This window comes from Perca flavescens, chromosome 11, assembly GCF_004354835.1.
Source record: "Perca flavescens isolate YP-PL-M2 chromosome 11, PFLA_1.0, whole genome shotgun sequence".
Classification (NCBI taxonomy): Eukaryota; Metazoa; Chordata; class Actinopteri; order Perciformes; family Percidae; genus Perca; species Perca flavescens.
In genome coordinates, this window is record NC_041341.1 from 32,926,209 (window position 1) to 32,953,489 (window position 27,281).

Consider the following 27,281-nt stretch of genomic DNA (forward strand, 5'->3'; position numbering starts at 1 on the left):
TCTCGCTTTACTCTGAATATGAAGAGCTCATCTGTAAAACAAAGAGATCAACATTAGCAGCAGAACATAAAGAGGACTCATCTATAATATATATTTATGAGAATATACAAAGAACGCAAACTTACGGTGTCAATGTCAAAGCATAGGTGCTCGTTGAGCATGTTAAACTCCCCAGGAGTCATGGGCGGCTCAGGAGACTGACAGGAAAGTGTTGTGGTGCTTGCGTGAGAGCTGGGATGACAGAGAAAGAGAGAAAATACCAGTGAAGGGACTGCTTCTGTCTCATGTAGTATTTTCTAGATCCTTTTTAGTTATCTTATTATGCTGTAGGTTGCAGTGACAGCACAAAGAATGTCCCATAATCAACATCTATTCCACAACTTTGGTCCAATAATTAAATGTCAGGGTAAAGCTTCTGATACATTTTTTTTTTACAATAACAAAAAGTAAGTCAATAAGGGGTCTCATCATATTATTTGACCAATGCAACCACCCTCCTCCCCCAAAAACCTAGTCTAATGACCTTTACATAAATAAAGTCATTGGCATTTGCATTATAAATTGGCACAAATTGTTGCAGAAAAATTCACCAGAATGAAGAAAATTAAGTGTTTGACGTTTAAAATTTAAATTTTGCTCAAAAGTGGAGATCTCAACTCCCCCCAATGTTGAACCCAAAGCTATGCCCTTGGGTCTCATGCAGGCCTTGTCTCACGTAGCCTTCATATGAACTCACCGCAATTCCGAGATGGGGATCAGGGTAGATGCTATGTATGGATGGACTGAAATATTAACAGAGATACGAGAGAGATTAGTGTGGTAGCCTACTATCTATTCAACCACCAAAGTTCCAAGCAAGTACTAAGACATGAGCTCTAAATGGAGAAATGGTTTTGCACTCTCACCTTTGCTTGGCTGGCTGTTGTAAAGACGTCCAAAGGCTTCATCTTTGGGGATGTCGGGGTAGAGGAACTTGAGCGGGTTCTCTGGGACAACCCCGTCTGAGATCACTTTGTAGTCTCGTATGATGTCGGCAAATGGGAGAGCGCTAAGCCGGTTTTTAGTGTATGGCTCCACAGAGTTGAATTTCACCACTCCTGTTGTAAAAAAAAAAAAAGGTCACTGTTAGCAGAAGCAGAGCATTATATATCCAGTAAAGACAACAGGCAAGAAACACGTCTGAAATGTAGAACTTGATTTATATAACGGACCCTGGGCAAAAAGTATGTAAAAATACACTTTAATGAGCCAAATGGTATGGGATTTTCCTCACCATTGTCGTTGTGCTCCACCCAGGTGAACGTGATTCCTCCGAGGTGGCTCTCACTGAAGCGTAAGAGGAATGTGCCCGGCCGTCTGTCCTTCAGCAGACAGCGCTCCATCTCTTTACTCACAAAGCCCATGATGAAGCTGCATGGATGGTGTTAGCAAAAGAGAAAGAAAAGCAATTACTTTTTTCTGCTTCTTGTATCACTTTTTAACATTTACAAAATGCTTACATTGCTTTGTCTTTGCACTACTCATTACTGTATGTACAATTGAAGCTTATCAAAACTGGATAATAAAATAAAAAAAATAGGCAAAGACAGCAACTGCTGCAATTTTAACACTTGTGCCCTCACTCAGGCAAGAATTTTAGAGCTAATCGTTTTTATAGCTGCTATTTGTGAGTGTGTTTAAAGCTTTTGCATTTTAAACCTGCTAAATATAAACCGGTGCATAGTAGTTTCTGAGTATTACTTCACTTTCTCTGCCTGTGGCAGGCTACATTGGCGTGTGAACTTCTGCAGGTCCCAAATGCGGCTGCTATCTTTTTCCTATAAGTAGTGCAGTTTGACAGTGTAGAACTAGTCAGACAATAACTGACCAAAACATGCGTGCAAGTCCATAAGATGCTTCGCATCTAAAATTGTCTCACTAACAGACCTACAGTGCAAGAAATGTTTAACTTATTTATTGCAATACAGGTGGAGTTTCTTTGTTTGACACCGACCAGACAACAAGAAAGACAGTTAGTGAGAAACATTACATTGCTGGACTATTTCTGGGCCCAGTCTATGCTGGTTGCCTGGCAACCTCGCGGAGACAACAACAGAATCAAACAAGAGATAACCTGTTAATCAGTGAGGTGCTGGTTAGCCGATTTTGTTACCTTCAAAACAGAGCGATATCAATGATATCAATCTTCTCATATAACTCCCGGTAAAAAGCCAATAAGCATATTTTCCAAAATGTCAAACTATTCCCATAGTTTTTAGAGTTTCTCACAATGGCACGAAGTGGAGCGACTGACAGATAAATGCTAAAACACTTCACATGTGTCCTCTTCAGCAAAGTGAAAAGAAATTCTAAACACCACCCAAGATGGACAAGCACATAAACTGCAACATCATCCCTTTGATAGGAAGTAACTTTTCCTTTTTTGAAAGGGTGGTCTGTATTTAGAGTACACAAAGCACGACTGCTCCCACAGCTTGTCAGAACTTTGTTGAGGTGCATGAGTAAGAATCCAGTGCCTCAGTACAGACTATTCTCATCCAGTGAATCATAGTAACATCCTAAGAGGAGCAGTCCTACTGCATAGCAGCGATTTATTGGGACAGTTGAAGAGGGTGGACAGTGAGGTGGGCTGGGAGAAATAGCAAGTTAGCCAGTGGCTTACTTCTCATTCCAGACCGGCAGCAAATGCTTCTTGATGAGCTCCAGGATGGAGTCCAGCCACATCCAGAAACCGAATGGCTTTCCTGGAATATTCTCCTTGAATAGAATAGAATAGAACAGAATAGAATACACTTTATTGTCCACGAGGGGAAATTTGTCTTGGGCATAGTGCTACAATCTGTTGCTTTAAAACATTCCAAAATCAACATCATAAACATAAGATCATAAGATCAACGAAGCATCTAAGGACATAAAAGAAGGACACATATGACGGTACAGACAAGGATGAGGAATATACGACACATGGAAACAGTACAATGAGTCCTTTTTTTTTTTTTTTTTTACATTTAAACATTACATGAGATATTTGATCAACAACACAGAACATGTTTTCTGATTGGCCACTATATGACACAACCATAATGGAGATGAGACCACGTGGTGCTTTGTGGTAAGCCACATACGTAGTTATTATTACACACTTACCTTTGAGAACTTAGACCAGGACACTTGGTAGTCACTACAGGAGGCATGCTGACCTACAACAACATACAGTAAGTAACATAAGTGACAGCACTGAAGTACCCAACACCCAGTGGCGGGGCAGTTTAAGTCAGTAGCTATGGGTCCTGATGAAATGAGTATGGTGCCAAACTAAGTCATGCCTTATCCTCATAGGTCGGCCTCCAAAGACTATCAGCTATCATACCAACGTTAACCCATGTGGTCTGAATACAAAGTGCCAATCGCCAGCTGAAAAAAAATCCTTTAATGCCATTCCAAACGTGTTTTCTTGTGTTTCAGTAACCCCCAAGTCTACAGTCAACAGGTAGTCTGAAAGCTAGAGGGCCAAAACATACCGAGGAGCTTTTCCCCCAGCATGGTGAGCTGCTCCCGGTTGAGGCCTTGGCCAGCAAAGGTGGAGAACTGCCAGCTGAGGACCTCGGAGAGCTGGCTCCAGGTGGCCCGAGGGGGGTTCCCAAAGAACGCCAAGTTCTGTGGATGATAGGAAAGAGGAAGAAAAAGGTAAGAGGAGAGGAGTGGTGGATGTGGAAGTAGTTTTGAAAAATATTATTATTATTATATAATGCACTCCGATTCGGTAGCAGACGTACCGTAATTAAATGTGAAACATACAACATACAATAATAATGTTACAGTGTGTAAAAATCGTCACATTAATAATAAATAATAATACATTTAATTTGTATAGTGCGTTTCATGGACTTAACGTCAAAGATGCTATTCTGTAATTAAACAAGTCTCTGCCATTGTTTAAAAATAGTGAAACTTAGCTTGCATAATACCGATACATAGCTACACTTGGTTTCTCCTTTGATACCCCTCATTTCACCGTAGCATTATGCTAATGATATTGAAAAGTTGCCCATTTGTAGTGAGTCTTTGAAAAGTGTGTTAGCTCACCCTGGGCTCATCAGTGAGAAGGTTATACCACATGACCGACGCCCAGCCTCCAGGCAGCTGGCTCACATTGGAAATGACCACCAGTGGCAGGGAGCACGTCTGGAAGGATGATACACAATGAGAAAGCGACATCGACAACAGAGAGCCAAACATCAAGGGAAATTTATCTTCTTTAGCTTCTGACCTCCAGATCAATGGTGAGGCCCTGCACTGTGAAGCAGGCCTCAAAACTCAGATAGTGAAGTTCCTCTGTCACCGAGAAGAGACCCTGCAGAACACACAAAACACACATCCATTTCAGAGTCTGTCCATCTTATACAGAGACATATTAGGTATAACAAATATAGATTAATAATAGTATTTTTAGACAGTAATCTAAGTAATGACAGTTGAAACATTTACAGATTTGTATTCAGGAAAACAATGCACAAACTACGCATGGGCCAGGTACCGGTTTCAAGGTATACCGCGTTTAGAAAGAGTCACGGTTTCAAAATCACTAAAATTTGTGTTTTAAAATTATATACATTGTGCTTATTACACAGATATTTCAAAATAATCTTTTACCAGAATCTTATGCTGAGCCATGCCTAGCACAAACAAAGTAACATATTACAGTAGCACAGGTATTTAGTGTTTGTGCTAAGAGACCACTTTGCTGGTACATTAATGGTCAACTCCATCTGCATTCCTTACCTCGTTCCCCTTTGTGCCGTTGATATATTTCTTCTCTTTCAGCTGCTGTAAGATACAAACTCAATGTCAGTAACAGAAAACCAAAAACTTAAATTCAACATATCACCACTTTCACCAACTGGTTAATGTTTTATACCATATCCAAGTGTAAGTGAAACTGGATTTAGTCTAGTGGTACTGCATGATAGCTACTGACAGCTGATACAATGATGTAAAGTTCATAAAGTTATGGGGGAAAACAGCTTTTCCTCTTCTGTCGGGGGTCAGTGGAGGACTGGCTGTGTTTAGTCTCTAAGTATTATTATATATTTTCTGATTATATATATGACACATACGCATTAGAGATGTTTCCGATACCAGAATCGTGAAAAGCCTCCGATACTGCCTAAAATGCTGGTATCAATATCGGAAAGTACTGGAGTTTATTCAACGATCCGATACCACGTAATTTAGCCCAGAAGAAAATCTACTTTAAAATAGTTTATTTATGTTCTGTCTGGATAATCAAAGAAATGTTCTGTGGCATTCATTGCTTGTGTTTGTTCCTGTGTTCCTCAAAGTGTTAAACCTGAGCCAGACCATAAAACAAAGATAGAAATGTAGTATACAACTGTTAAAACATAATAAATAAATTATACACTGCTATCTGATAGGGGTGGGGGGGGGGGGGGATCGATACAGCATAGTATCGTGATATTTTTCGTGGCAATACTGTATCGATACACAGACGCCAAGTATCGATCTTTTATGATATATGTGTTGGTCAGTCTGTCTGCTTGACAATCCCATTTTGCAGCAATAAAATTGAAGTGAGATGAACAAACAGAGAAATGTATCTTTTTCGATAAAACAGATGTTGACAACATTTTCCTTTGGGGACATCATTTGAAATTGGGAATAATTTGAAGTTGAAAAAAAGGTAATACATCGCAAGTATCGTGATGATATCGTATCGTGAGGCCTCCGGTGATTCCCACCCCTACTATCTGATCGGCACTCGGGATCGGCCGATACGCAAGTTCAGGTATTGGAATCGGTATCAGGAAGAAAGAAAATGGTATCAGACCATCTCTAAAGGCGTTTTTCCATTACATGGTGAAAAAAAAAAAAAATAACTTGCTCGACTCGCCTCTACTTTGCCTTTTTTGGTTTTCCTGACTGAAAAAAAAGTCCCTGGTACCTGCCAACAGGTACTGTTTTTAGTTAGATACCAAAAGGTGACGTGAAAACCTGCAGACTACTGACTGGTCAGAGAGAATCAACACTAATCACTCCTCTACAGCCTCCAGCTTCTTTTGAAACAACAAATGTGTCTTCTGGCTGTGGCAACAGCCACATGCTGAGAGTCAAAAACACACACCTTCGACGTTCTCTGTGTGTGTCTCATGTTAGGTCACGGCAGTTTCCTTTGGCGGTGCTATGACGGCCAGCCACATAACAGCTGTGCTATTAATCTGCAATGGAAAAAGGTCAAGCCGAGCCGAGTCGAGCAGGTAACCATGTAATGGAAAAACTCCATATTACGCATTAAATAAAATCAGACAGTGAGTGGGTAGTCTCACCAGGTGTCTAAACTCCACTGACAGGCAGCCATTTGAGTAGTCCTCAATGTCCATCACTTTAGTGTTGTTGGTCAGGATGAAAAACTGACGACTTCTGAGGAGAAAATCCAGGTAAAAAGAGAAGCCTTTTGGATTTGTGCGTTTATGCTAATTGTTGACTGTTTTTAGATGATACAAATGCAATTGCTAAAATCTGAAAGGTGAGTACATTTTTCTGCATACCTACAATTTAAAAATGTTTTGTGTATGGTTAGCAAATACAAACTCCAATCTCAAAACCATCTTGAACTATAAAAGAAAACTACTTGTTTTCAGATTGCTGGAACAGCTTTTACAGTAAATCTCAGCTGAAGACTTTAAACAGAGTGTGCTCCTAGGAGTGATGACTCTCTCCAGCTAAATATTCAGTTACAGTAAAGTACTTTGTCTTACAGTGAATGCGGAAAAGAGCTGTTTGTGTCATAGGTAAAAAAAAAAAAAAAAAGAAATATACCTGTACAATTAAACTTTATTTTTTTTTACTTGCTTCTAAACTGTGCCATGAATTTCAGGCAAAACACTTTGTAGCATTTTGGAAAGAACCCATTTCTTGAAGCAGTCAAAAGATGTATACAGTACTGACCGCGGTATCACAACATGTCTGTTGGCCACTGTTCTTCCAACAGGCTAACCTACTGCTACACTGCTTAAATCGGTGTTCAAATTTAACATCAGCAGTACGACCGGTCCTTGGGGACATTTTTACTCACACTCTGCCAGGAGGGAGGTCCCTAGAGAGAGAGAGAGAGAGAGAGAGAGAGAGAGAGAGAGAGACACACACACATATAAAGATTAGCACTTAGACAAATTAGTCTGAGGAATATGACTTTTACATTGCATAAATAGATAGATAGATAGATAGATAGATATAAGTGGTGTCCGTGTAAGTTTAAAGATAGAATACTTTATGTGCACTTATGTATATTGAAGTAGGCAGTAGTGCAAAACAGTTACAAACATTTAAAAAATCTCACTTGTCAAATGTTGTTTTCACTTTCAGCTGATAATCCACTTCTGGAAGTTTAACCAAGAGTCTGGGAGGGATCAGGAAGAGAGAAAAAAAAAATATATGAATTGAATTCTCAACCAGCATTGCTGTTAATTACTTAACTAAAGACTGAGGTTTAAACAGGAGTGAAAGAGCCAAATATAGCTGAAAAAAGAATCATCAAAACATCTTGTCACGTGTCACGTAATGATACCTGACTTTGGTGGTGAACTGTACTCCGGTCTTGATGATGAGGGGTTTCTGTGGATGTGTGGGCATGCATGGCTGCTTCTCCACCACAAACGAGCTGAGAACAAACCACACCTCATATGATTTACACAGTTTCTACCATGTTCATTTCACTTGACAGCGAATGCCTGTAGAGCATTCCAGCCACCAGTTGGTTGCGTTGGTCCTGTATTGAGCACCTTGCTGTATCGTACTATGTGTTGTCAGTGCTACGAGTACAGGAGGAAGTTGTTCATACATGTCAGTGTTCTCAGTTCTACATGTTTACAGACCCAACTAAACTTCAAAGCATGAAAACTGGTTTGAAATAAAAGGGTTGTACATTAGAGTACAGTAGTCATGATTAGCAAAGATTAATCGATCAGTTGTCAACTATTAAATTATTTGATTAATCGGTTAGAAACATTTTTTATGAAAAAAAGTAAATATTCTCTGTTTCAGCTCGTTAAATGTGAACATTTTCTAGTTTCTTCTTCTCTGTGACAGTAGACTGAATGTTGTGTTGTGGACAGCACAAGACATTTGAGGATGTCGTCTTGGGCTTTGGGAAAAACTGATCGCCATTTCTCACCAATTTCTTATGTTTTTTTTAGACCAAACAACTAATCGATTCATTGAGAAAATAATTGACAGATTAATCGACAATGAAAATAATCATTATTTGCTGCCCTACTCATGATCAAAACATCTAATTACTAATAAAAAGGGTGTAGGAACACTAAAAGGAGAATAATTGCATCTGCATTACTTTGCGTAGTATTGCAATTTTAGTCCCTGGGCCTGACTTGAACCCTGGCTGCTACAGTAAGAACTCAGCCTTAATGGAGCACACTCTAACAGCTGAGCTAGCAAGCTAATGTTGCGTTGTGTTGAGAGTACCTCTTGATGAGGTGATAGATGAGGTATTTGATTCGCTCTTCCATCTGAGGTCTTTGCAGAGGGATTGGGTCACTTTCGTAGGTGACCTTAACAACCAGCTCCACCAGTTTGTCCAGTTGACGCTTGATCTGGAAGAGACTCTGGGCCGTCAGAGTAAACCTGAGGGGGAAAGGGGACAGATTATTTAATACAAATTAACTTTTAATCACTCATTCATACATAACATCTCTCTCTGGCTTCTACTCAGTGGGCGTTTTTTTTACTGGTGCCGATACCAATACCTTGACTACGATACCGGTTCCTGAACGATACTTTCTCTTTACTAATTTTATAATTTTAACAAAAGGAAATTACAACTTCACACATTACAGGAAAAAATCTTTTTATTTTTCCTCTCCTACTACGTGAGCCCCGTCTCTTTGCATAATGTAGAGTTTTTGCTGCGTGTCTCTACGACAGGTAACGTTAGACAGACAATCATCAGCATTATTAGATCTTGGTAGAAGCATGCTGCATGCTTATCGGCTCACACACGCTGATGAGATTTACTCTCTAGTTATTGTAATTTGATATTGAATGACGAGGCATTTTTCATTACTCAATACTAAGGAGGAAATTCAGCCGGTGCCTTAAAAGTATTGAATTTGGTAGCCAACCCTAGTCCTTAGTCCTTTCAGTGCAAACGGATGCGACCCTCCTCCACCCCTTCATCACATCAGTGCCCAGTCCTGCTCCACATTCCATCATCTAGGTCTTCAGCAACTCTTATGATCATAAGTGTCTATACCCCAGGGGGGAAATATCCTCAACTAATTACGGTACTACTAACCCCACTAAATATATCACGTCATGATGGGGTCTAACCACCAAAGACGTGCTTGAATGAAAATATATTGTTCACTCTTAATGGAGTCTCTCCTGAAATGTAATGTAATGCTGATCTGGGTCGAAGCCATCATTGGTGAGAATTCACACTGGAACCGTTGGACGTAACCATAATCAGAGCAGAGTCGGACCCAGCTCTCAAGCCAAAAGTGTATAAGGATCATATGAGGTTTGAATGTTCATATAATGCACAACAATGCGTGTAACTTTAATAACATTCAGCTCATTACTAGTCTACATTCACGAGGTTCCACTTCCGGGATTGCTCCGGTACAGCTGGAAATTCCGCGCGGATGTCCATTTTTTTTTTTTGCAGGATTTCCGTATACCTTCCGCTTTCTTTGTGTTGGAATTTTTACAATGACGATTGTGATTGGTTTAATGAAATGCCAATAAACCAGAGCACGTTTTTCTCCGATCCCGGAATGCTGTGTGGACTAGGACTACTACCCTCCTCCTCTGCGCTGTGGAGGAAGGTCTGGCAATGGGAGACTAGGTCATTACCAACTCTGCAGCTGGTCCAGGCCAGTGAGCAGCGGCCCGCCAATGGCGGCGATCTGCTGCCGGCGCTTCCAGTCCTGCAGCTCGGGGTTGAGCTGAGACGTCATCAGGTCATCGATATCCTTGATCACAACATCCATCTTTGACAAGATCTCCTATCAAAGGATATGCATAAAAAAACCAGCTGTAATGGTTTATGAACTGTAAATGACCAGATGTTAACAAGTCTGTATTTGTACACCGATGAGGTTTGTGTGAGGCATCTCTGTCTCTTTGTTTTTGATTTGGTGGAGACATCCCTCCTGTGTCAGAGCTTTGCAAGATGACACCAGTGCTTACCTTCCTTTTAAAGTCGAGCCTGTTCAGCATTTCCTGCAGTCTTGTTACTTCCTGTTTCATCGTCTCAGAGTTCGGTCGAGGATCTGTTGATTCTGAGAAACACACATGCACACGCACACGCACACGCACACACACACACAGGTTTGAGCATAATATTGTGTGTTGCAGGCGGTGCAGTTTTTTGCACAGTGGTAAGAAAAGTTTTTTTTCACAGGGCACACCTCGAGACTGTAGGGTCTTGTAGCGGAAATCAAAGTCATCCTGTATGTCCTCGATGTATTTCACAGCCTGGTCCATCAACTAGACAGAGACAGACATTTAGGTTTGGATGCATTTGACTGGATGGAAATGTAAGTTCATTTCTTTTTTCTTGATATTCCCTGAAGAGTCTGTTTGTTTCCTGTACCTGCACGCTGGCCCTGATGAGCCCAACTCTGTTGTCCATGTTCTTCTGCCTCTCAAAGGCCACGGAATTCTGCAATGATTTCTCCAGTGGACCCTGTTGGAAAATATTGTGTGTGTTTTCTTTTTTATTAATTTACTTTTTATTAATTTACTTTTGCAAATTATAAGCCATTGGTCAAACTACATCTTTGACCTGTCTGAAAAGTCAGGGGATCACCAAGCTCAGAGACCTGGGACTCAACACCACCCCCCTGTGATTGGATCCTGAGCTTCTTGAAAGGCACCCTCAACCCTCAATGCGCCCCATGTACCAAGGCTCAGTCCTTGCCGCAGCGGGTTCTATTCTGACCTGCGGCCCTTTGCTGCATGTCATTCCCCCTCTGATGTCTTCGGCCGTTCTATCAAATAAAGGCCCAAAATAAGAATCTTTTAAAAAAAGAATATCCTGACCGGCTGCGTCACTGCCTGGTATGGCAGTTGCACCGCCCTCAACCGTAGGGCTCTGCAAAGGGTGGTGAAAACTTCTCAGCACATCACCGTGACGGCGCTGCCATCTATAGGGGACCTCTTCACCCAGGGGTGCAGGAAGTTAATCCTTAATCCAGGGACAGCTTCATCCCACAGGCCATAAGACTCACATGTCACTTTACCTTTAGAGATATATTTACATCTCACGATGCATACATACATGTATGTCTACATGTCTTTTCTTTTCTCTGGTCCATCAGATTGTGTCTTCCTTTTAGTTTCTTTATATTTTAAAAAGCCTTTTTTGTTTTTTCAAACATCGAGGGCAGGGGACTACAGATGAAAAATAGCCTTTTGGCTAATTCTGGCATTTGTAACCCATGTAAAATCATGCGTTTTATTAATTTGCACTGTCCTCTTTCGTAAATAAACTGAATTGAATTGAATTCAGCCTTATTCATTTGCAATACTGTCTTCACAAATTATATTTTATATTTATATTACTTCATTTATATTTTATGTGTTGATGTACTTTTTAGGTTTTTAATGGGCATTGTTGTTTGCCTGAGGCACAAGATTTCCACTGCCAATGACTACTTGGTTATTGCAGCACTTACAGTAACATAAGACAAGACATAAATGCCATGCGGCGTTGTTTCTCGGGAATGAAGTGAAGCGGTTGGGAACGTGGGGGTGTTATTTATACATTAGTGTTTTCCTGGTACTGGCTCTGATTTACCAGTAACCGCAGCATCTGTTATTAAGCAACCAGCGGGACTTTCCCCTCAGAGGAAGACAATAGTGACAAACCTGTTCCTGCATGCAGGCGCTGGAGAGGATACGGCGCTCCTCGCTGAGGCACGTGGAGATAACCCTGGCCATGGTAGCAGGGTTTGTTGCGTATTTCACCTGTTGGAGCACACACACACACACACACACACACACACAGAATATTCCAGGTTACAAAAACACCCAAGCACTTGGATTTCATTAATGCTAGCATGGAGATGTACAGGAGCAATACAAGAACCGACAGCATAAGGAGGTTTACATGTTTGGTTTAGTTTCCACAGTGTGTGTTTATCTTGCTATCTAGAGAATCATCAGAGTCAGAGTCATCATGGGTCTTCTCAGACACGAGGTTTTTACTGGAAGTGTTTCAACGTATTTAAACAGGAACGGAATGAGGTTAAAAAAAATAAATAAAAGGACTATACGTCAGTCATAATGAAAGTGTAAATGGGCCCACGGTCTGCACAGATACTTGGAGAATAACCAGTTTTCTTCAAGGGCGTTACAGTACAGCCTGTAACCGTAACGTTCATTAGACTCTGAGAACATTTTGAGGGTGTGATCCTCAGGAAAATACTGATGAACACTTTACAACTTGCTTGAATATAAGAAGATTTTAATAAGATTAATAGAGCTTGTTCCTGGAATAAATAACAGTATATTTTTGGCTTTTGAGCAACTTGTTACTATCAGCTTAATAACCAATCAAATTTGAAAAATTCTTTGTAAATATTCAGTGCGGGGAACGTACCTAAGTTTTCTGGAGGGCTTTTATGGAGCTTTGTGCTGGGGAGAAACGTTTATGATGAGCTTATTGTTCTATATCTATGCTTATGGTTTTGTCATTTATACATATGTTCATTTGGTTTATGGTTTATTGTCTATCTTGAATATTGTAGTTGCTGTGTGTTGTTTAAAAAACAAATTAAAAAAAATTGTTAATCACAAAAAAAGAAAATAATCAGTGCTTGAGGTTCATTGTTTTTTTTTTTTTATATTTAGATTTAGTTTGTAATTGCGTTGATTGTTTTAAAAAGACACACCAGTAATTTACTGATGCACTTCTATAAAGTTGGGGAACATGAGACATGAGATATTTCAAAGAATAGTCTAAATTAAGAGAAAGAGATATCCTGACTTTTAGACCCTCATTTGGGTCAAGCTCCAAAAAACATCCTACATTTCCCATAATGCAACCGTAGCATCTTTTCATTAGACCTTGCCTAGTCTCGCATTGCCAGACCGTCCTCCACAGCGCTGCGGAGAAGGGTCTGGCTAGTCCCCACAGAATTCTGGGATGGGAGAAAAACGTGCTTTGGTTTATTGGCATTTCTTTAAACCAATCACAATCGTCTTGGGCAGCCGTTAGCTCCTTACGGAGCTGCTGCAAAATAGTCTCGGGAAGGAACTTGTTTTGGTGGAACATGTGTACGTTCAAAAGTTGTTTTAGTCGTGCATCAGAAAACTCAGATTGGACAGATAGTCTAGCTAGCTGTCTGGATTTACCCTGCAAAGATCTGAGGAGCAGTTAACCATAGTCCTCACAAATCCACCGGAGGTTAGAATTACAACACAAAGAAAGAGGAAGGTGACGGACATCGGCGAAAAGATATGCACGAATTTCCAGCAGCACCAGAGCAATCCCGGAAGTGGAACGACGAGGATACAGATTAGACCTTGCCTGGTACACACCCACACTTCTTTTTCGTCAACTTTTTGCTCGCAGTCTGTAACAGTTTCCTGTTACTACTTTCCAAGCTGAGAAAACCCTGATGACATCACTATGACATCATCAGGGTTATCTGGGTTACTCTATGGGGATTATAGGATAGCCAAAAATAAGCCTTGGCTTATTTCTTTTTCAATAAGCTACGGTGGCAAATTGTGGGAAATAATTGTTTCTTTCATGTATGTTAACTAAAATATCATCATCATCATCATCATCATCCTCATCATATCAAATTTGTTTACATTCCTTTTGAGTGATATTTTACTGTTTCCAATTGTTAAAGATTCATCACCTATGGAGTGCAGCAATGCCTTATGATCCTTCAGTGTATCTAAAATATGGAGCAAACACAAACTTTCCCTCAGCCACCGTCCTGCCTCCACCGCTGCTTCTACCACATGATTCTCATGTTGTGCTTGAGATTTAGACGAAGATTATGGTGTTGTTTTGCTCATCAGCCCGTTCAAAGGCGCACTTCGAAAAGTACGGAAAATTCTGCTGTGGGAAGAGGAAACTTTCTCTCGCCTCCAGGTGTGACTTTTAAAGTTTTAGTGCATCAGCATCATTGCCAGAATGATGACTGAGGATGCATCAACACACACCTACACACTCTCTTTCATCTCTGATGCCATTTAGCAGTGGCCAGTAGCAAATTAGTTGGGTTCAGCGTTTCTAAATGCCATCCACAAGCTCACTTCTGTTTAAACAGACCTGCATTATTTAGCACCTTTGGTGCTTCCCTCTTACTGCTGCAGTGTTTACCCAATACACATCTCAGAGACCACTTGTCAGCCAAAGCGGCAGCATGCAGACATTGTCTTTCTACATATTTCTGATAAACATCAGTAAAAGATCAAACATTTCATTATTACATTCCATTTCAGTTAGCTGATGCTTTAATCCAAAGCGACTTCCGAAGTTCATTCAACCATGAAGGTACAAACTCAGAACACCAAGAATCACAATGCACACTCAATCACATTACAATCACACACTACAAATAAGCCAAATTACAAAGTAGTAAGACACGTAAGTGCAACATTAGTGCATTTTTTTTTTGTTACATGCATCAGTGGGATTTTCCTGAGGAAAATTATACTTGAATGTGGGTGATAAGAAAACCGAATAGAAGAGAGACTCAAACACAACTACGGTTTAAATTAGAGTTGGACGATATGGAGAAAATCGGTTATCACGATATTTTTTTAACAAATACCTTGATATCAATAATATTGATATAACGATATTGTAGGGTTGACACTTGGTGCTTTCACAAAATATTTACACAATGAGATTTGTGTTAAATATTCATCACTAATGTGGATACAGTGACTAAGTGGTTAAAGGCGAATAACAGAACAGCTAGAACAGTCTGGTCAGTTCAGAAAATGACATCACTTTACTTTCATGCAGCCTTTAAAACCAGGAAAAGACAACACGTATGTCGTATTACAATCATCAAAATCACAACATCAATATAATATTGATACACTGCCCAGCCATTGTTTGAATCGTGAAATAAACTTCACTCATACGCATCACACAATAACAACAACTCTCAAACCCTCGACTATACCGCACCGGAGTGACTGCTTCCTCTGAAAAGTATCGACTCTGACACACGCACGCATGCGCGCACACACACACGCACGCGCGCGCACACACACACACACACACACACACACACACACACACACACAGAAACTGTGGTATGAGCCTCATGGGTTTGTTCTGCAAAGGTATAGTCTTTTCCAGAATAAAATATGTGCTGAGGCTCATGACGTCGTTGAGCTCTGACCACAACATCCTGTAAGGCCCCTGGACCAAACTCTGCTCTCCCGTGAGCTCACCGAGAGAGAGATTACCTCCACCACATGAAAACACGAAAGAAAGTGACATGGGAAGTCTTCTTTCCCTTAACACATAACTTTTGTACTTAGTACAAGTATTTAAGCAAGCCGTAAGTACATCATTTGTAGAAGAATTCCCTTTAATGTTGTGTAAAATGCCAAATAGTCATATCAGTAGTCGCATGGCCCCTTTCTTTGACATTTGAGTCAGTGAACAGTAGAAACAGTCGCTGCTCTCAGATAACGCAGAGAAACAACACAAAACCAGCTACACATTCAACGGGACTCTTCATTCTACTTCCCTCTCGCCTCTAGTACATATACTTCTCCTTATTACAGATAATTTAGATTTGACTGTCAGTCTGTGGCTGAATTTTAGTTCCACCGCGTAGCACGCGAGCGAGTGTTGGGCATTTTATGTAAACAAAAAACAACGGTCGGGCTGAGATAATTACATGTTTGAAATGAAAAAGTTTGATCTTGTTATGATGAAGACAATGATCAGACTGAAGACTACTGTAATGTAGGCAGATGTCTATACAGGCATACAAGCAAATGTGCTGTAAGTGGACGTGGGTATACAGAACAGACTAGATGCACTAAAATTGTTCTAGGGCTTTTGCCTTTTTCCTTCCCCGAAATATTGCAAACACCAGGGATCTGCAGAAATGTAAAGGTCATCAGGTGCTCATTATCAGGTTCATACTTGTATTTTGGTTTTCTACTGGAACATGTTTACATGCTATAATGTTTAAAAAACACATTATGTCTGAAACGCTCCGTTTTAGCGCCTGTGTCTTTCAGCCCTACTGAAAAAGCCCAGTCTGCTCTGATTGGTCAGAATTTGGTCACCATCATTGCAGCCGGGGAAGAACTGTAACAGCACTGTAGCAGCACTTCCTACATATATATGGTTTAGTTGTGATATCACAATGAAGCACCTTGACTTGCTTTATAAAAGAAGTCGTGGAAAATCTCACCTTTTACAAGATGGGACCTTTAAAACCTTTTTGGTTTACCTTTGCCTGCCATTCCTTGTTCTGTTCGGTTGTGTAAGTTATCCTCTAAATTGTTGTATTTCATGCTTTTAACCATGCTCGTTCTCCCTGCTTTACCTTTTGCCTTCGTCCCATTTTGTAACCTTTTTAAAAGCAATTTTGAAAGAACCACATTTGGATCTTTTTCCTCCACACGGATCAGTTCAGACCACCAGTCTCACCAGGTGTTTAGCATCAGAGGTTATTCCCACCTACTACCTTTGTAATGATACATGTCAGCTAAAAAGGATCTACTGTACAGTGGTATCTCTCTCATACAGTTTTGATGCCACTTTTGTTATGGTGACAGCACTTCCTTTGTTTACTCTTTGATGTCTTTCTAGATACACTGCTTTCTCTACGTTACGGTGAAAATTGCTTATGCCATTCATGAAGTACTGTATTAGCATTTCAGACTATGAAATTAAGTTTAGATTGTGTAGAGAAGTGTCTGATTTCCCCCAATTAAAGCATAGAGACAAATACAAAGTACAGTGAAACGCAAGAAAGTTAACAAATGATTGCATAGCGCAAGTATTAAAGTAAGTAGAGCAACTTTTGAAAAGCGTTGGTTAGAATTAATCACAAAATAAAGTCCCTTTTGTTGAAAATATCGGGTTAGGGTTAAAGGACGGCGACGCACCTGTAGCTGCTGTTGAATGATTTTCATGTTGTGTCTTTGCAGGAAGTTCTGCTCCTGTGAGCGCACCCTATCCAACTGGGACAGTAGGTTGGTGAACAGTACCGCCGCCATTGACTCATCGTTAGCTGCGATGTCCCTGAAAAACAGACAGTGTGTGACGTTTAGGACATTTCCAGCAGAACCCAAGAAGAAGAAGAAGAAGAAGAAGAAGAAGAAGAAGAAGAAGAAGAAGAAGAAGAAGATAGCTGATGTTATGCTGTAAAACAGAAAAACTAGACCCAAATAAAGTAATTATGGCTGTGCTATTATTTTTCAGTTACACTTTGTCAGTACAACTCCCCATACAATACTAGTTGCTAATAGCTTCTCAAATGTAACTGTATAATAATGGAGGCTATAACTTCATCATGAAAGGTGGTAATAGTCAACTGAACCCAGTTGGTTGCTCTGTGATGGTTTGTAATGAAGCCTGACATGTTTCTACTAGCATGCAAAGTGTTTGGTGCAGATGCTAGTATATATGCGACCGCTAACAAGCGTGTAGAGGGCAATATTTTATTTACCAATTTGGAAAAGTTAAGACAACTGCATTTGTTTAGTTTTTTTGTCCAGCAAAATGTTGGTATGAGTGTTACCAAGAATGACCTGTTTACACAGAAACATTAGCATTTTTTAATCATCATCATTTTCTGGTCCTTTTCATTTTTTGGGGGGGGGTCAATTCTTATAGTAAACATGAACCTGGTTGCTTCTTTCTTGTACAATTTACAGCAACACGTTCTCTAAGAATCTATTTTATATTCTATATATTTATATTATAAAATTTGTATTATAACTGAAATTTCCCTAAACTAATTGATATAGAATAAAATCGGAAATCTAATCGAATCGGGACCATGTGAATTGGAATTGAATCATTTCGGGCAATCATTGGTAATATCCAGCCCTTTTCACCAGCTAGTCACTAACCCTGTCTGTCTGCTGTTTGGTGCTTCAGATGGGTATTTTTTAATTGTTTTTTTACTTAGACTAGCAATGAGATTGATGACAGTAAAGGCCTTACAACCAAAACAAAGAGCTAAAGGTGCTGAAACACACATTATAAATGTAAAGGGTAAGGACTAAGGGAGTAAGGTATCCATATGGCTAACTAATTCACATAACTAATTCACATAACACCTGAACATAAGTAAAACAGTATGTATGTATTTTACAAAACAAACTACTGTGACTTATGACCCTGAGGTAATTGTTAACCAAGAGAAGGTTAGAGTGGTATCTGACTTTAAATATCTGGGAATTATCCTAGACTCACAACTCTCATTTAAAAAGCATACAAAAAAGGTTGCCAATATTGTTAAGTTTAACCTGGCAAATTTTAAGCACATAAGACCATACCTACCAATGAAGGCCGCAAAGCTCTTCTTGCATGCGATGATCTTCTCACATTTTTCGTACTGTTTAACTAGCTGGTCGCAAGCCAATAAAACAATATTACAACCATTGGAGTCACTTTATAAACAAGCATTAAAGACATTGGACCGTAAGGGTAATAGCTATCATCATTGTCACATAATTACAAAACACAACATGTTTAGCTTTGAAAACTTTAGAAACTTTGCTGATGCCTGTCTTGTCTTTAAGGTACTCCATGGGCTTGCTCCACCACCACTGTGCCAGTTTATAAAACAGAAAGATAAGGTCAATAGAGTAACCAGAGCAACCACCAGAGGGGATTGCATAGTTCAATTTAGAAAAAGTAGGATTGGAAGCACAGCCTTTTCTATCAGAGCCACAATTTTTTGGAATAGTCTGCCCAATGAATTAAGGGACTGTAATAGTCTCTCTTCTTTTAAAAAACATCTTAAATCTTGGATTAGGGACAATTACAATTGTAATCATACACCAAATACTTAAACCCATGAATGTAATTAAGCTGAGGATTAGATGAGGTGAGCAACATATTGTCTGTTTGCAGGTATATTCATATTGTTTTAAAATTTCTGCTGTATTTATTACATTGCTACTGTATTTCTTAGATTTATAGTGTATTTGTATTGCTTTTTGTATTTTAGGGTGCCTGTTAAGACCTGGCTAGGGACAACAGATGGAAACTAGCACTTGTAGCTAACTCTGGCTTGTTTACAGCAAGTAATTTGTCTGTTGATCAATGAGCATAGTCCCTATCAAATAAATAAATAAATGAAATGAAATGGACCCCATCCGCAAAAAAACACATTTTCTCAATTACTCTTAATATTTTATTAATCTTTTTGAGCTATCTGTCTCTGAGATACCAGCGTCCACCCCAATACACTAAAAGTCAGTGTGATGTATATGCTTTTCACACACACACACACACACACACACACACACACACACACACACACACACACACACACACACACACACACACACACACACACACACACACACACACACACACACACACACACACACACACACACACACACACACACACACTACTCACCAATCCTGAGACTCGATCCAGCTGGACAGACCCTGGCGGATGTCCATGGGGAAGTTATCATCATACAGGTAGTCCACATGCTCCAGGAGTCTGATCTCCAGCTGCTGAATCTGGCTCCACTGGGTCATGCTGCCTGCATTCACACACCACAAAACACACACACACACACACACACACACACACAGGCAATGAGAGAATCACCATGCTTAAAATGGAGGAAAAAAAAGTAAAGTAGGCTATCTTATTTTTTTTGTCTATGATTGTAATGATGTATCCTACATATAATATTGTAATAATAATTACAGTTCAGTGCTATATTTTTCTGTGTGTTACCTGTGCTGTTTCTGCGTTGCTGTTCCGTCTGTCTCCGTTACCATGTGCACTTGTTTCTCTCTATGACTTTCGTTTTTTAATGTTCAGGAAGCGACCTCATTAACTCTCTGTAGGGGCTGTACCTATGGGCTGTACCCTGGTACTGTCTATTGGCTGTAGCTATTCATCACGACACCCGCCCATCCACACACACACACACACACACACACACACACACACACACACACACACACACACACACACACACACACACATATTTGTGGTGAGAGAGATAACCTTTTACGGGCATTAATTAAAGACCATACATCACAAACGTGAGACGTTTCTTTCTTTTCTATTTTTCTTTTGAAATGCCATTTAAAGAAGAACTATTTATGAAATAAATCACGTGGGGTTGGACTTAACTGCTTTAGTGAAGACATGAGCATAACTGGAAATGAAGACTTCGCTCAATAAAGCTAGCATCAACCCATCAGTCAACCCACAAGTTATGAAACATCCCGAAAGGTGATTCTAGGTGAATTCTAGTCCTCCTCTTTCACTTCAAGACAAGTTTTACTGGAAACTCCGTTTCTCCTCTTGGTATAAATGTGTTCTGCAATTAGCAATACTTAGATAACTAAATTGCTTTAAATAAGCATTTTTCTTATCGATTTTTGTAGTAACAGCTACACTCCAGTCCAGCAGGTGGCAGTAAAGCAGCTATAAACAGTCTCGCCAGCCGGTGAACAACCACAAAGAAGAAGCGGTCAGAGGTGAAAGTTGACTTTAGTAAAAACATGGTTGAACACGGGGATATCCGCGTGGTTCACCGAGGTGGCAGTAAACTAAACTTCAGGGAGCCTGTCATAACCCACGACTCAAGGTGAGTGTGTGTTTTCAGTCCGATGATGATTAATATTTGGTGGAAGAGATTCTCGCGGTTGTACAAGTTTTTATTAGCCAGAGAGCTGAAGCCGGTGCTAGCCGTTAGCATTAGCAATATTAGCTGCTAGCTAGCTAGCTAACTGTTAATATTGCTGCTACTGTTTACAAAGTGCCACTAGTTTGGCTCACGGACACGCTGGCAATTATCTGTAACGGTAAATTCAACGACACACACACACACCATTAAACTGTTGAAGTATTTTTGTCCGTAAACTAGCCAAGTGATTTTGTAAAAGCTGTGGTTGTGTTGCTCCAGGTATCTCCTATGCGCCTCGGGAGAGTGCGTGAAGGTGTTCAGTACCTCCACAGAGGAGTGTATCCACGACCTGCGGGGACACACCGGCCTGGTGACGGGGGTGCTGCTCAAACCCTCCAACCACCTGCAGGTACAGTCAACTCACCACGTAGTTAACTAGTAAACGGCCATGGAAGGAGTACAGCTCTGACTTACTCAAATAGTAGCTACTCTCACAGAATGTGAGTACAACTGCTCATTGTATAACGTTACTGCATGTTTATTATAACGTCCATCCATCCATCTTCGTCCGCTTATCCGGTGTCGGGTCGCGGGGGGAGCAGCTCCAGCAGGGGACCCCAAACTTCCCTTTCCCGAGCAACATTAACCAGCTCCGACTGGGGGATCCCGAGGCGTTCCCAGGCCAGGTTGGAGATATAATCCCTCCACCTAGTCCTGGGTCTTCCCCGAGGCCTCCTCCCAGCTGGACGTGCCTGGAACACCTCCCTAGGGAGGCGCCCAGGGGGCATCCTTACCAGATGCCCGAACCACCTCAACTGGCTCCTTTCGACGCAAAGGAGCAGCGGCTCTCAGAGCTCCTCACGGATGACTGAGCTTCTCACCCTATCTCTAAGGGAGACACCAGCCACCCTCCTGAGGAAACCCATTTCGCCGCTTGTACCCTGGATCTCGTTCTTTCGGTCATGACCCAGCCTTCATGACCATAGGTGAGGGTAGGAACGAAAACTGACCCGGTAGATCGAGAGCTTTGCCTTCTGGCTCAGCTCTCTTTTCGTCCCTGGCGGTGCGATAGATTGAATGCAATACCGCACCGCTGCGCCGATTCTCCGACCAATCTCCCGCTCCATTGTCCCTCACTCGCGAACAAAACCCCAAGGTACTTGAACTCCTTCACTTGGGGTAAGGACTCATTCCCTACCTGGAGAAGGCATTCCATCGGTTTCCTGCTGAGAACCATGGCCTCCGATTTAGAGGTGCTGATCCTCATCCCAACCGCTTCACACTCGGTTGCGAACCGATCCAGTGAGTGCTGAAGGTCGCGGGCCGATGATGCCATCAGGACCACATCATCTGCAAAGAGCAGCGATGAGATCCCCAGCCCACCAAACTGCAACCCCTCCCCACCCGACTACGCCTCGATATCCTGTCCATAAATATTACAAACAGGATTGGTGACAAAGCGCAGCCCTGGCGGAGGCCAACCCTCACCTGAAACGAGTCCGACTTACTACCGAGAACCCGGACACAGCTCTCACTTTGGTCATACAGAGATTGGATGGCCCTGGTAGAGACCCCCTCACCCCATACTCCCGCAGCACCTCCCACAGTATCTCCCGGGGACCCGGTCATACGCCTTCTCCAAATCCACAAAACACATGTAGACCGGTTGGGCATACTCCCAGGCTCCCTCCAGGATCCTTGCGAGAGTGAAGAGCTGGTCCGTTGTTCCCACGACCAGGACGGAATCCGCATTGTTCCTCCTCAACCCGAGGTTCGACTATCGGCCCGAACCCTCCTTTCCAACACCTTAGAGTAGACTTTACCAGGGAGGCTGAGAAGTGTGATACCCCTATAATTGGCACACACCCTCTGGTCCCCCCTTTTTTAAAGAGGAACCACCACCCCAGTCTGCCACTCCTTTGGCACCGTCCCAGACTTCCACGCAATGTTGAAGAGGCGTGTCAACCAGGACAACCCCTCCACACCCAGAGCCTTGAGCATTTCTGGACGGATCTCATCAATCCCGGGGCTTTGCCACTGTGTAGTTGTTTGACTACATCAGTGACTTCCGCCTGGGAAATCGGCGACAATCCCCGTTATCCTCCAGCTCTGCCTCTAACATAGAGGGCGTATTAGTCGGATTCAGGAGTTCCTCAAAGTGCTCCCTCCACCGCCCTATTACCTCCTCAGTGGAGGTCAACAGTGTCCCATCCTTACTGTACACAGCTTGGATGGTTCCCCGCTTCCCCCCTCCTGAGGTGGCGAACAGTTTTCCAGAAACACTTTGGTGCCGACCGAAAGTCCTTCTCCATGTCTTCTCCAAACTTCTCCCACACCCGCTGCTTTGCCTCTTTCACGGCAGAGGCTGCAGCCCTTCGGGCCCTTCGGTACCCTGCAACTGCCTCCGGAGTCCTCCGAGATAACATATCCCGGAAGGACTCCTTCTTCAATCGGACGGCTTCCCTGACCACTGGTGTCCACCACGGTGTTAAGTGGGTTACCGCCCCTTGAGGCACCTAAGATCCTAAGACCACAGCTCCTCGCCGCAGCTTCAGCAATGGAAACTTTGAACATTGTCCACTCGGGTTCAATGCCCCCAGCCTCCACAGGGATGCACGAAAAAGCTCCGCCCGGAGGTGTGAGTTGAAAGTCTGTCGGACAGGGGCCTCCTCCAGACGTTCCCAATTTACCCGCACTACGTTTGGGCTTACCAGGTCTGTCCAGAGTCTTCCCCACCCCTGACCCAACTCACCACCAGATGGTGATCGGTTGACAGCTCTGCCCCTCTCTTCACCCGAGTGTCCAAAACATACGGCCTCAGATCAGATGAAACGATTATGAAATCGATCATTGACCTTGGCCTAGGGTGCTCTGGTACCAGGTACACTTATGAGCATCCCTATGTTCGAACATGGTGTTCGTTATAGACAATCCATGACTAGCACAGAAGTCCAACAACAAACAACCACTCTGGTTTAGATCAGGGAGGCCGTTCCTCCCAATCACGCCTCTCAGGTGTCTCCATCATTGCCCACGTGTGCGTTGAAGTCCCCCAGCAGAACAATGGAGTCCCCCACTGGAGCCCCATGCAGGACTCCAGTCAAGGTCTCCAAGAAGGCCGAATACTCCGAACTCCTGTTTGGTGCATATGCACAAACAACAGTCAGAGTTTTCCCCCCACAACCCGCAGGCGTGGGGAGGCGACCCTCTCGTCCACGGGGTAAACTCCAACACAGCGGCGCTCAGCCGGGGGCTTGTGAGTATCCCCACACCCGCCCGGCGCCTCACACCCTGGGCAACTCCGGAGAAGAAAAGAGTCCAACCCCTATCCAGGAGTACGGTTCCAGAACCGAGACTGTGCGTAGAGGTAAGCCCCACCAGATCTAACCGGTAGCGCTCCACCTCCCGCACCAGTTCCGGCTCCTTCCCCCACAGAGAGGTGACGTTCCACGTCCCCAGAGCCAGCGTCTGCCGCCCGGGTCTGGTCCGTCGAGGCCCCTGACCTTCACTGCCACCCATGTGGCATCGCACCCGACCCCAACGGTTCCTCCCACAGGTGGTGGGCCCGTTTATTATAACGTATTTGATTTAAAGGGCCAGGGTGGCTTCCTGAATCGTATCTGTTCATTATAAATCCAATTTGCTCGTCAGTCCCTCTCCAGTTTAGTGAGGACTTCTAAACAAGCATATTTTTTTATAATAGAAATTGTGTCCCCTGTTTATTTTGACAATGAATACAAACGTTGAAAAATGCTAGTCACAATTCCCTAGATCCGAAGGTGACGTCTTTGCTTTGTCTGAGCAATAGCCCAAAACCTAAAAATAAAACATTTACAATTGTTTTAATAAAGAGAAAATCAGCAAATGGTAACGGATAAGATGAAACCAGCAATTGGCATTTAGCTTGATAAATATTATAATTATTATTGTGAATCAATTATCAAAAACAATATTTCTGTTGATTGTCTCATTGATTAATTGACTAATCTTTTCAGCACTAAAAAATGGTATGGATCCAAGACTAACTCAATAACAAATGTGCATTAGATTTGATAAGGTCTGCCATGTATATGTGTTTAACATAGACACAGTTGATTTTGGAATTAAGTGTATTTTTTTTCTTCCAAATTCAAGCCTTATCAAAGTATTTGTTGGCAGTGTGAGCAGTTTCATTGCGAACAATGTTTTACCTTTAGCAGTCTACCTCCATGCAGAAGGGACTGTTGCTTATATACGTTTATGTGATTATGGATAACTGTCATAAGATTTGGAAGGAGAAGCAGCTGTTTTTTTTTTTATGTCCGTTTTTGGCACTCTGAGCACCACAAATCAAGTGCACTTAAGATCTATTTGATGGGGATCGGCTACATATTCATAAATGCCAATATCTCCAAACCCCAGCAAATCCTGGATTGATGGATTGTCCTGTAGCATGGAGTAGGGATTGATTTATTTCTGTGTTTGGGGCAAAAAAGAAATTCTCTAATTAAGCATTAAGTTATATTATAAAGCTGCAGTGGGTAGAATGCAAAAAAAAAAAAAAAAAAGCCAGGATTTGAAGTAGAGTGAGACCTCTTCCTGCATCATCCATTTCTTGTCTCTGTCGCACGGGCAATGCATGTGAAGAACAGCCAATAGGAACGCTCTCTCTCTCTCTGTGAAATGACATGTGATTGGCCAAAGTCACAGCTAGATTTTCTAAAACCTGAAAATAGCCACGACAAGGTGCAGAAGTCTAGTTTTCTCTCATACCACTTGAATTACAATATGCTGAATGATTATTTTGGAAAAAGAATTTAAACATTTAAAGTGCCTACCACAGCTTTAAATGTGTTTGCTTTGACGTTATCCCTGGTGTTGAAAGTATAAAACTATTGCTGTTGAAATTTTTTAGCTGTTTTGATCTGCATATGTTTAGTCATGTGATTGCATGATGATTGATTGTAACTGGCAAATATCAGGGGCCAAGTTATGCCTCTTAGTTGCTACATACATTACTGAAATATGGATATAGGTAGTTGCTGTTCATATAAGGATTTTATTGTTGCATTTAACTTCTTTTCCTGTGACAATGCATTCCTGTTTTTTGTTGTAGGTCTACTCTTGCTCAGCAGATGGCACTGTCCGACTTTGGGACTATACAGATGGCATCCTTATTAAGGTACAGCTTGATTCTTGTATTGTTTTTGCTCCAGTCTTTGCAGTTAATGCATCAACATCACACAGTTTTACTGTATATTTGTACCCTCCTGCTTAGTGAGGAAAGCCGGCCATAGCAGTTTGACTTGATGCACAGGGACTCGTTAGACTAGTGGGTTGAGATCGCTTTGCGGCAGAGCCGGTGTTGTGTTTTCTCTGATGTCTGGCAGCCACGTGTCACAGCTGTGTGATCTCTTCCAGACGTACGTCATTGGATACCCGGTTTACTCCATCTGCGCATCTGCAAACCATGAAGGGGTCATCTTTATCGTTACTCCCATGCTCAGTGACAAAAGATCTGGTAGGTTTGACATCTTTTCGAAACGTGGTCATTGCTTAGGTGTGATGCCTGAGCTGTTTCAACATCCATTAGACGCCCTGTGTGCTTTGGCAAATGTGACTTAAGTCTTAACCCAAAACCTTAGCATGCACTTCCTCATTCCGCTATATGAAACCAAGAGGAGAGTGATCAATAATAATTCTGAAATGGTACCAAACTGCAGAACCAGGCTAGATGGAATGCTAGCTGTCTTTATACAGCTTCACACTTCTACTTAAAACACCATTTAAATGTTAAGTAGTGGTTTTGTTGCTTATAGTGTCAATAAATCAAAACTTCTGAATAAATCTCACCTGAATTTGCAATACTGAGATGTGGTAAAACTTCTTTGTGTAGAATACTTATTTGTAGCAAATTCTTTTTGTAGTGTCAGCAGGTCAGACCAGTGTGTGCATTGGGGTTTCCATGTGTAATAGTGTCTTTTACAGTGTCTGTTTTTTGATGCTTCCACTAGGTGTCACTAGTCACATCATTCTCACTAGTGATTTAACATGTGTGAAGTAGAATTTGGGTAAAAGGTCACTGGGTGTGTGTGTGTGTGTGTGTGTGTGTGTGTGTGTGTGTGTGTGTGTGTGTGTGTGTGTGTGTGTGTGTGTGTGTGTGTGTGTGTGTGTGTGTGTGTGTGTGTGTGTGTGTGTGTGTGTGTGTGTGTGTGTGTGTGTGTAGATTTATTCCAGCTGGTTGCGGTAGATCTTCCACAGAGCGGAGATCAGCTGGTGGAGGCCCGAGAGCTTTCTGCTGTGCTCAGTGACGTCAGCTCCAACCCAGCAGCCATCGTCTTCGGCAGAGGGGTAAGTACACCACCACTACTGTCCCCAACACACCATCTGGAGCAGTCGCACTCCCGAAAGTGATGTTTCCTACAT

The 27,281-nt window shown here is 41.9% G+C and overlaps 2 protein-coding genes across 7 annotated transcripts in view; one reads left to right on the forward strand and one right to left on the reverse strand.

Annotated features, from left to right (window-relative positions):
* Positions 1 to 21,371, reverse strand: stat4 (signal transducer and activator of transcription 4). 4 transcript variants are annotated; one of them, XM_028591221.1, is made up of 25 exons: positions 21,301 to 21,371; positions 19,973 to 20,131; positions 19,640 to 19,772; positions 17,149 to 17,284; positions 11,908 to 12,006; positions 10,631 to 10,723; positions 10,446 to 10,524; positions 10,225 to 10,316; positions 9,889 to 10,040; positions 8,500 to 8,658; positions 7,586 to 7,678; positions 7,358 to 7,417; positions 7,094 to 7,114; positions 6,345 to 6,435; positions 4,783 to 4,827; positions 4,271 to 4,354; positions 4,087 to 4,185; positions 3,522 to 3,657; positions 3,148 to 3,200; positions 2,663 to 2,757; positions 1,274 to 1,410; positions 906 to 1,097; positions 737 to 782; positions 126 to 231; positions 1 to 31 (listed from the first exon to the last, which is right to left on the reverse strand). In XM_028591221.1, the coding sequence occupies exons 3-25, from the start codon at positions 19,765 to 19,767 to the stop codon at positions 8 to 10; spliced, it is 2,220 nt and encodes a 739-aa protein (XP_028447022.1). In that variant the 5' UTR covers positions 19,768 to 19,772; positions 19,973 to 20,131; positions 21,301 to 21,371; the 3' UTR covers positions 1 to 7. The 4 variants fall into 4 exon arrangements, with proteins under 4 accessions (XP_028447022.1, XP_028447019.1, XP_028447021.1 ...); XM_028591218.1 differs by having other exon boundaries at positions 6,345 to 6,438; positions 21,301 to 21,370; XM_028591220.1 differs by lacking the exon at positions 21,301 to 21,371 and adding an exon at positions 21,081 to 21,129 and having other exon boundaries at positions 6,345 to 6,438.
* wdr75 (WD repeat domain 75) overlaps positions 20,287 to 27,281 on the forward strand; it is a 21,446-nt gene continuing 14,451 nt past the window's right edge. The window contains exons 1-6 of one of the 3 annotated variants that reach the window (XM_028591215.1): positions 20,287 to 20,479; positions 20,635 to 20,837; positions 21,156 to 21,285; positions 25,972 to 26,037; positions 26,277 to 26,376; positions 27,082 to 27,206. In XM_028591215.1, the coding sequence (XP_028447016.1) occupies positions 20,752 to 20,837; positions 21,156 to 21,285; positions 25,972 to 26,037; positions 26,277 to 26,376; positions 27,082 to 27,206 (507 nt within the window). In that variant the 5' untranslated portion in view covers positions 20,287 to 20,479; positions 20,635 to 20,751. Of the gene's footprint in view, positions 20,480 to 20,618; positions 20,838 to 21,155; positions 21,286 to 25,971; positions 26,038 to 26,276; positions 26,377 to 27,081; positions 27,207 to 27,281 lie in introns of those variants that run through there. The other 2 variants (XM_028591217.1, XM_028591216.1) reach the window with 2 other exon arrangements.

Excerpts from the sequence above, each read along its gene's own strand:
- stat4 (XM_028591218.1), bottom strand. The coding sequence starts at position 19,767 with ATGACCCAGTGGAGCCAGATTCAGCAGCTGGAGATCAGACTCCTGGAG. Across the intron at positions 10,724-11,907 it reads GCGCCTGCATGCAGGAACAG|GGTCCACTGGAGAAATCATT; the intron begins GTTTGTCACTAT and ends ATTTTCCAACAG. Across the intron at positions 8,659-9,888 it reads CTGGACCAGCTGCAGAGTTG|GTTTACTCTGACGGCCCAGA; the intron begins GTAATGACCTAG and ends TTTCCCCCTCAG.